General features: G+C 40.9%; 1 protein-coding gene and 1 pseudogene across 19 annotated transcripts in view; one reads left to right on the top strand and one right to left on the bottom strand.

The window, feature by feature from the left end:
• The first annotated feature begins 234 nt into the window (after positions 1-234).
• Positions 235-1194, top strand: LOC103720782 (putative calcium-binding protein CML41 pseudogene; annotated as a pseudogene). Its single transcript, XR_015976970.2, has one exon. The product of XR_015976970.2 is annotated as a putative calcium-binding protein CML41 pseudogene (transcript).
• A 2927-nt stretch (positions 1195-4121) lies between these two features.
• The window catches only part of LOC103720783 (protein DA1-related 1-like), a 34263-nt gene continuing 28275 nt past the window's right edge, over positions 4122-10109 (bottom strand). For 17 of the 18 annotated variants that reach the window (XM_088719539.1, XM_008810667.4, XM_008810672.4 and 14 more), the window contains 5 exons: positions 7096-7308; positions 6924-6986; positions 6690-6808; positions 6336-6394; positions 4122-4533 (listed from right to left, as the gene is read on the bottom strand). In XM_088719539.1, coding sequence (XP_088575665.1) covers positions 4214-4533; positions 6336-6394; positions 6690-6808; positions 6924-6986; positions 7096-7308 — 774 coding nt within the window. In that variant the 3' untranslated portion in view covers positions 4122-4213. Of the gene's footprint in view, positions 4534-6335; positions 6395-6483; positions 6809-6923; positions 6987-7095; positions 7309-10109 lie in introns of those variants that run through there. The other variant, XM_088719599.1, reaches the window with a different exon arrangement.

The following is a 10109-nucleotide window of genomic DNA, read 5'->3' as shown; positions in this document are numbered from 1 at the left end:
GTCACGGACCTAACACTTTGGCAGATTAAAGCTTATGCCAAGTCCAAAAGTTCACATTCCAAAACTACGAAACGATAAAAGTCATGATGACTACAAAACTACGAAGCTCCTGCGAAACTTCCCTTATTCAAAACCCCAACGTAAGCTGCCACCCTGCCGCAACTTCTACGCAACTCTTCTCACTCTGTTTCGTAGCTTTTTATTGCTTAACGTCGGTTTCATCCCCTCACCAGGTCACCGCCATCTCCTCTTAGTCTCTTTTCATAGTTCATATATATATATATAGCAACAACTACACTTCTTCCATTGCCTTGAAGAAGAGAGAGGCAATCGAAATGGCCAACGTGGCTATCTCCAAACCATCCAAAAGGTTCTCTCGCAAGAGCTTCAAGCTCAACCTCCCCTTCCTCTGCCACCAAGTCGATGTCTCGGCGCCCCCCGCCACCGTCTCATCGCCTCCCTCCTCCAGAACTAAGGATCGGATCGACGAGCTTCGCGACGTCTTTCGACACTTCGATCAAGACCGGGACGGGAAGATATCAGGGAGAGAATTGAGGGCCTTCTTCGTGTCGATAGGGGAGGAGATTCCGGTCGAGGAGTCGGAGGCGGTGATCGCGGAACTTGACTCGGATGGTGACCAACTTTTGGACTTCGGAGACTTTGTGGGGTTGATGGAGAGGGAGGGGGGAGGGGAAGAGGATGAGGACTTGAGGAAGGCGTTTGAAATGTTTGAGGTAGTGAAAGGGTCGGGGAGGATAACGCCGAGGGGAGTGCAGAGAATGCTGCGCCTGCTCGGCGACGAGCGGTCGTTCGAGGAGTGCAAAGCCATGATAAGGGCTTATGACCTCGACGGCGATGGTGAGCTCGACTTCCACGAGTTCCACCGGATGATGAGCTAGGTTTTTGTGCATAAAGAAGCGTTCTCTCTTTTCTTTTTTTGTCTCCCAACAAAAGGTTTGCTCATGGCATCAGATTGGATACCATCTGGTTTTGTGTTGTGAATCTTGTGATCTGTGAGTATTGGATGCTTATGTTTTGGGTGTAAATGGGCCGCATCTGTAAACGCGAACCCAATCTAAAAGTTAGAGGATTGTAAGTGGTTTAGGTGCAATAAAGGTTGCTACCATGTGAATTGCTCTCAACTGTTCCTGTATTGGCTACAGCAATTAATACATGCCTTCTAAAATTCATTCTTGCTCTAAGTGACCCATGTTAAAGATGGGAATGAGTTTTTTTTTTTTTTGAGAAATTATGTAGGTATATCATTATCAGCAATCAAATCCTAGATCTCTTCCTGGTGGTCACATGTGTGTGTAGATTTTGCAAATCAATTGTAGATCAAGAGCAAAGAGTTAAGGAATTTTGTGGCTGAGTTTTCTTTCTTCTCCTCTTTTTTCTTCTCCTGCTTTGGGATGAGTTACTAATGGGATTTGATGTCCTCTGGGTGCAATTCAGCATTGATTTTGGATCTGTCATGGCCAATATATGTTTAACTATGATTTTTTTTCCGCAATAAACAAGAAAACAAAGGTTACAGGAGATTAATTATGAATAGAGGCACAGCAATGGAGACTTGCCAATATTCTTACAGTTGCCCATGCCTTGTAAAGGAGCTTCCTTCTCTTCATCAAGGTCCAGGAGCCATTGAATTGGGCTACAGAGTCAGATAAAGGCACACGGACTTATGGATCTTCGTAAGCCCAGCAACTCATTTCAACCTGAACAATACTCCATATATTTATGTATATTTCTGCGCATAAATAGACTAAGAAATATAATAATAGATGGTTAATTACTTCAAAGATGATCGATTCTTTGTACAAAAAAAAGGATTGAATTTTGAGGATGAATGATAAAGGAATTTGCATATAAATTCTCGGATCAATTTGAGCTGAAAAGTTGCAAAGGTTTAAACGTAAAAAAAAGAGGAAAATTATAGGGAAACCCCCTTAACTTAGAACAAAAATTCTCTATTTTGCTACATTTTCTCTGCCGTCCATCTTAAAGAGGGATCCCAACAGTCAAATTTGGATGGGACTTCAACTACTAACAAAGTCCGTTGGTCCCACAACTTTAAAAAAAAATAAAACGGAAAAAAAGTGAAAGGTCATTTGTCTGCATCCTCTCTGAGACTATATATCTGAAATCCAAAATAATTATTCGTACTAGTAAACACCATATTTTGGAAATTATATATTAGATTACTTAGCGGTGCATATTAGAATGCTAGATGACTATTTTGCTAAGTATGTATCATCTATCTGAATAATGTGGATTCATGAATACCATATTTTGGAAACTATTTATTGATTTCTCTAGAGATATGTATTGAGGTGTGAAAGGTTATTTGGCTAGATATATATCATCTACTGATGTAATGTATATTGGTGAATATCATATTCTAGAGACTATGTATCGATTTACCTGGAGATACATATTAGGACATTAGATGTCTATTTTATTAGGTGTATATTATTTGGTCATGTACTGTGTACTAGTTAACACTATATTCTAGATGTCTTCACGAGGAAGAAGATTCGCATGGGGAGAAAAGGACTCGTCTGACAAGAAGAAAAACCTCACGAGGAAGAAGAGAGGATGTGAGCAAATGGCCTATCTTCATGCATGCAATTTTCTTTTCTTTTTTATTTTTTTAATGTTATAGGACAGACACACTCTTTTGGTAGGAGGAATTCTGTCTCAATTTGAGTTTTGTATTTTCTCTTTAAGATAGGCACTAGAGAAAATATAGCAAAATAAGAAGCCCACTCTATATGATATTTTTTGGTGCATGTACCAAAGGATTTTTTATCTCAACTTAGGGCCTATCCTAGAGACACCTGCTCGAGTTTTTAAAAATTTTCAAATGGATCCATCGAGTTTCCATACAATTCTAAATTGGTCTTATCATTCATCTTCGTTGATAGAATGGAGTCTCATGTCCCTCACATAGTTGCATAAAATTATATTATGACCACAGTACCCTTCGTATCAGTTATTTATGATGTGAAGTTCTAGTACAGATCTCAAAAAAAATTTAGTATATGACCCATAGTTAAGGATCACCCACTGCACAGATCTCACAACACTTTGAACACCTTCATTCATCTACTTGCGTAGATCACAAAGCATCCTTAGTATATGGCCCATAGTTAATGATCACCCACCGTATAGATTTGAAAACATTCTGAACCTTTTCGTTCATTCACATGCATAGATCTTAAAGCATCCTTTATATATGTTCTATAGTTAAGGATCACCCACCATGCCGATCGTAAAACACTCCAAACCCCTTCATCACTTGCACAAATGTCAAAGCATCTCTAGTATATGGCCTATAATGAAAGATCACCCACCGTACAGATCTCAAAGCATGCCAAATAACTTTATTAAGTTGTTTGCATAGATCTTAAAGCAACCTTAGTATATAACTCATAGTTTAGGATCACCCACCAAAAATATCTCAAAGCACTATGAACCCCCACCTTCATCCGCCTGCACAGATCTCAAAGCACCTTTAGTATATGATCCATAGCTAAGGATCACCCACCATTCAAATCTTAAGGCACATCAGACCCCTTCATTCATTTGCCTACGTAGATCTAAAAATATTCTTAATATATGGCTCATAGTTATGGAACACTCGTACGCCAAACACCTTCAACTGCCTACACAAATCTCAATGCAGCCTTAATATATATCCTATAGTGAAAGATTGCCCATCGCACAGATCTCAATGCATTCCCAACCTCTTTATTCATCCACTTGTACAGTACTCAAAGCGCCCTTAGTATATGGCCCCTGGTTAAAGATCACCTACTGTATAGATCTCAAAGCACTCCAAATCCACTCATTCATCCGCGCTCTAAAGAGGATGAGGACATTAAGAAGAAGAAGATGATGATTAAGAAGAAAAAAGTAGCATTCAAGACACTGTCAACTAGATTAGTTGTGCAAGCAATGTCATTATCATGCCATCATATGCACATAAACCTTACAAACTACAGTTTCACAGTTTAACAAAACATTTTGGCTAGGCACATAACTCTTTTTTTTTTTTTTTTACTGTTGACATCAAGGAATTACAACTTGACAGGTATGGCAACTCATGCATGTCATCCTTTTTCTTTTATGATAAATAATTTTGGCATCCTTTCTGTATGAAGGCAAAGAAATAAATGTCATCTGAGTAACAAAATGCTCATGTCCACAATCAGTAGGGGAAAATCCCTGTAAATCCAATGTGGTCAAGGGTGCTTCTGAGGCCATAGCGAAGAACTGCCCGGTTGCCAGCTCTGAAGCCATCACCATATGCTGATGAAGAATCTGATTCAATCTGGTGTTTGAAGAACTCTCCCAGTTTTCTCTCAAACTTAGACCTTGGGCCCTTTTTGTATGAATTTGAGGATGAAGAGGATGATGAGCTGGATGCAATGTTACTGCCAGTTCCCGAGATGATTTCTGACTCCAGCCACATATGAGCCAGCACCTGGCAGATGCCTTCTTCAACTTGCGGACTCAAGGCTCGATATCCTGTAAGCATAAGACATTGAAACTAAGAACTATATGCCTACTGGGTTTACTATGATGAAAGACTGGGAAACATACATGCATTTTTGAGTTAGAAACTTAAATAGTCCACTTGCTGGGCATGCCTTCGTTGAATTGTTCGAGGTTACCAACAGAAAAGAAGCAAGATACATTACAGCAAAAAAAAAGCATCTTTATATGGAACACAGTCATTGCAATTGCTAACACATTTCTAGTTTCAATGCCTAGTTATTGTTTTTGTTACAATTTTAAAAAGTAATGAGATTTAAATATTTCATAAGTTATAAAAGACAATAACAAAAAGGAATAAGAATTTCAAGAACAAATTCTTGGTATAGTAGAATACTTTATCTCTCTTATTCTAATATGCCATGTGGTAGGTCAGCCAACCAGTATACATGGTTCAGCAGTGCTCTCAATAATCTTATTAGTGCATTCAGAAACCATCGGTCAATTATATGATCAGCACAATAGACAATTTTCAATCTTCTGCGGTCAAGACACGAGGAGCAAGAGTAGATAAGGGGCAAAATGATATTGAAGATATTTCCATCTCACTAGAATTTATACCCTCTGACTTATAAAAATGTCAAAAATCTATGCTTATAGGCTTATATCATCCTTCACATCCTCAATAACATGAGCTACTAAAGAAACCTTGCATAGAATTTTTTTCTTTTCTCAGGTAAAGAAATCCACTTTGGCAAACTTTATATCAATAACATGATCCACTTCTTATACTGAAATAAAAATGAGCTACTTCTCTCCAAGAGTATTCATGAAAACTAAGGAGACCAATCATTATCTTGTTACTAAGAAAATGGTTGATGGCCATTCTAGATTGATTGACTTCAATGCACAAAAAAGCCATTGATCTGACAGCAAGTCAGCAAAAGACTATTTCATAGACATCATAGAAATGCTAGGACTCGAGCACTTCTCTTCACGATGTGTTTAAAAGATGTATTTTTCATTTTTAAGCTATTAGATGGAACTATCTTACAATTAATTGGAGATCTGATCCTACAATCTTGCTTCCAAAGGCAGGTGAAATGGTAGAAGCTCTAAACTCTCAAAGTAAGAGAGATTGTCCACAGAAATATCTCATCTTAGTTGGAAGAAAGGAAAGTTTATGTAAAGAATATCTGTCGTTGCTCAACAAAATAAAGTAGAGAGAGAGAGAGAGAGAGAGAGTAGTCAGTAGTGGATCAGCTGATTACTTGTGTCAAAGTAGGATCTCTACTAAATCAAGCGAAAAGATAGATAATCCTTACATTAGGGATAGATGCATGTTTGATTCAGTTAGCATAAGCAGCTACCGATGATGGATAAATTCTTCTTGTTTTGGTGCTCTTTTACTGTTGGATTTCTAGTAAGAAGAGTTAGTTCATGACATCTGAAATCCCCTCACTTATCTAAAGATGTTCAGAACCATGCGGTAGGTTGGCAAAATCAGTTCAAGAAAGCCAGTTGCTTAGGAAAATTTCCTTCTCATTTGGTTTGAAGCGGAGTCAGGTGGCTGTAATGCTTTGGAAAAGGCTAGGGCACTTCTTTTTTTTTTTCCATTTTCCCAAAAATCCCCAACTAAGTCGAGTTTCATATCAAGGATAAGAGGATAGAACACAAAGTAGAAATCTTCTACCTGGATGATCCCATTCTCATGCATGAATGGTTTCACTCGGTGACCTAAACAAAACTATCCCGAGTTGTCATGCACCAAGTATTGACCAAAGCAAAAGGAAATTAAATGGTAACAGAAACCAATAGCCACTAGATAAGGTTACCTTTAAGCCGAAGCCATGCATGCATCATCTCATGAGCCAGAATTGACCCCGTCAGTAGTCTGCATACAGAAAGTCAAGTAGTATAGAATTATTTGCACAAAGAAGAGCATTTTGGCTACTCATCTTGCTGAAATAATTGAAATTAGCACTATAAAGCATATGCCAAATAACAGTCTCTCCCTCAAACATCTTGCTCAAAGATCTCGAGCCAGCATTCAGTTAAAAAACAATATAGGCTTTAGAGTTAAATATGCAAGAGCCCCTTGCAAAAGTTAGATGAAATTTTACAAAATACAAATAGAAACAGAGTCATAATGAAATTGGATAGAACAAGTGGAAGTTAGTAAACAATACCTTGGTAAACCATACAATACAAGAATGGCAGTTACATCACACCGTCGAATCAGTCTGTATGGCCCTGTTAACATATCTATAATTCTATTTCCAGGCCCAATTATTGGCCTTTGTAAAATCTGATTGAGATTTTTCTCATCAGTGATTCTGAATAATGCAAATACAAAACTAGCTTATTTCTTTCAAGAATGACTATGACCACATTTTAAATTGACAATGCTAAAATAATCTTACAGTGCTAACAGTCTGCTCTTCCGAAAGACAGAGACCTCTGGTTTCAGGGATGTGGTGATGCCCCTGTTCTCAAGGGTAGAAAAACATGAAGAAGCAATTATAGTCAATATGTAATAAGGAAATTTTAGCTAAGAATATACCAAGTTCCGTAATTAAATACTTAATGTCTCACATTCTTTTCTCCTTCCATGGCTTCATTTAGGGCTTGTCTCTCAACCAGAAGCAATGGAATCTGCTGTTCCACTTTCATATTCAGACCTTCATAAAATTCTTTTATATCAAGGTAAAGAGGTTGGCACTCGTTGTTATCCATTATTGCAGAATTCAGACACTCCAGGCAGAGTTTTCGCCCATCATCCAAAGTCACATATTTTGTGTCTCTTGGCTGAAATTTTGAAAAATAGAGAGGAGAAAATGAGCAGACTATAACAGCATCAAACAGATGATACAACAAGCACTATCAATTAGAGCCAGTTCAGCAGTGACCATTAATTCAGTTAAGGCAAATATAAGTCACAAGAAAATTACAGAATAGTAATTTTATACTAAACCAATTTAAAAAATTCAATAACTAACTTGATGACCCAAAGATTGATTCATAGATTGATTTTGATGATCACAAAACCTTGAAGTATAGATATTAATGTTTATGTTGCAAGGAGAAAGATATTTATTTTGCAAGGAACATAGCAAGTTGGAAGAACACAAGAAGGCCTCCAAAGCTCTCAAGTTGGAAGAAAGCTACAATTTATTGGCCCAAGCTTAAAGTTCAAAGGATTCAATTTGGAAGAGTAAAATCAAAGGAAAAATTCAAAAGAATAGTCTTCGAGTCGACTCCTGAGGATTTCGAGTCGACTCCAATGTTTACCGAGTCGACTCCGGAGAAGTTTGAGTCGACTCCTAGGAGTCACAGGCAGAAAAGTCAGAGAGCAGTTTTCGGGTCTGAGATTCGAGTCGACTCCAGTGGAACGCGAGTCGACTCCGATGGTTGGTAGGTCGACTCCAAAGAAAGCAAGAGTCGACTCTCAGCGGAACACAAGGAAAAAGTCAGAGAGCGTTTTTGGGACTCTGAGATTCGAGTCGACTCCCGCATTGCACGAGTCGACTCCGAGACTCCGCGACCATCAACAGACAGAAAACCAAGTTACTGCCTCTAAGATTCGAGTCGACTCCCAGACAGCTCGAGTCGACTCCAAGACAGCTTCACATCAAAAAGGCAGAAGACCAAGTTTCGCAAACTGAGAGCCGAGTCGACTCCAAGGAAGTTCGAGTCGACTCCAAGACTGGACGAGCCAAAAGACAGAGGATCGGGAGTTCGGGCTCTGAGATTCGAGTCGACTCCCAGGACAGTCGAGTCGACTCGAGAGGACAAAATTCAAAATTGGATCCACGGACTTCAGTGGATGAGCCGACTCCGAAATTGCCAAGTCAGCTCCAGAAGTTGGCGAGTCGACTCCGGGTTAAGACGAGTCGACTCCCAGTCAAGGCATGCACTTTAATTCAAATTTGGAACAGTGGCCGAGTCGTCTCCAGTAAAGCACGAGCCGACTCCTGCAACAGGCGAGTCGACTCCTGATCGCGCGAGTCGACTCCGATCCCAACGGTAATATTGTCAGGAAGTGCAGACTGTGTCCAACGGCTCTATTTTTGTCTCTAACGGCTATATTCTTGTTTCCACGCCATCTAAAGCTATAAAAACAAGAAGTGAGCTAGGGGAGAACTTATGGAAGTGGGAGAGATCATTTAGGAAAGTGATGGGGATATCAGAGCCCTTCATCCAGATGATCCTGAGCCCCCGGATTGAGCCAGACTCGTTTATTTGCATATTTATTTTATTATTTTATTTTTGGGCTTATTTGCATTCTAGGATTTATTTGTGGTTTATTTTATTTCTGGGCTTATTTGCATTTTAGGGCTTATTTGTGTTATTTGTGGGTTCATTAGGATTTATTTCTGTGTAAGGGGGGTTTATGCAAGTTGTGTATTTGGGCCCTATATATAGGGAACTATTTTCATGATTAGGGTTTAATGAATAATTAAGAATTTCTTTTCCCCCAGATCTTATTCTTCCTCCTCCTCCTCCCCTTCTCTTCTTCCTGTGTCTCTAGAACCTCTTCTTCCTTCTTCCTCTCTTGTTCTTCCTTCTTCTTCTCTTCCCCCGCACTGGTGCTGCATCAACTTGGTATCAGAGCAATCGGTTTTGCTTCTATTGCCAAAGCCCCGATCCATCAACAGTTTTTCTTTCCCTCGGTTACCATCAACAACAAGAACAGGCCCCTTCCCTCTGTCAGTCCGCTCACCAAAAAAAAAAAAAAAAAAAAAAGGATTTCTTGTCCTCTCAGTTTGCACAAAAGGGGACAGAGGGGAACAACCCTGGTTCACCGAGCTTCTCTCGGCTCCCGCACAAAAGTAAAAAAAAAAAAAAAAAGAAGGGGGAAACCCCTGCGGCTGCTCCTCTTTCCACCCGTCATCGTGCCCGAGGCCACCATCATCCCGCATTGCGCCGCCTCCCCACCGTCAAACTTTGCCGACGAGCACCCCACCCGAGCCGCCCGCGTCTGCCACCGGCCGCCTGCGCCGGGTCCGCAAAAGAGACTGCCGCCGTGGAACAACCCGTGGCCGGCCGTTGTCTGTCGCCAAAAGTCCGCAGCCGCCACCAGCCGGAGCTCGTGACCGGCCGCCGCCCGTGATTGCCGCCCCACCCCGCAGCCGCCGCCGCAAGGGTCGGAAAACCCTCTCCCGAAACCATCGGGAAGTTGAAGAAAGGATTAACGGGTAAGTCACAAAACCCGTTAACCCGAATCCGGTAACCCGGGTCCCCAAAACAGCTCCGCACGTGACCGCACGTGCGTGCAAAAAAAAAAAAAGAAAAAAAAAGAAGAGAAAAGGAAAAAGAAAAAAAAAGAAAAGAAAAAAAAGAAGAAGAAAAAAAAAAAAAAGAAGGTACCTGTTCATCTTCCTCACCGTGAGCACCCTCGCCACCGCCTTCGTCCGCCGTCGCCGCCCGCCTCGCCGCCTTGCCACCGCCTTCGTCTGCCTTCGTCACCGCGGCCGTCCACAGCGCCGCCCGTCCTTGCCGCGACCGCCGTCGCCGTTCCACCGCAGCGCCGCCTTCGTCTTGCCACCCTCGCAACCGCCGATCCGAGTTTTTCTTCCACCACGCCGCTCCGCCTGGCCGCCTTCGCC

Source organism: Phoenix dactylifera, chromosome 1, assembly GCF_051530095.1.
Source record: "Phoenix dactylifera cultivar Ajwa chromosome 1, Ajwa_hap1_PhDact_Kaust_v1.1, whole genome shotgun sequence".
NCBI lineage: Eukaryota > Viridiplantae > Streptophyta > Magnoliopsida > Arecales > Arecaceae > Phoenix > Phoenix dactylifera.
This window is presented reverse-complemented; position numbering and strand designations above follow the sequence as displayed.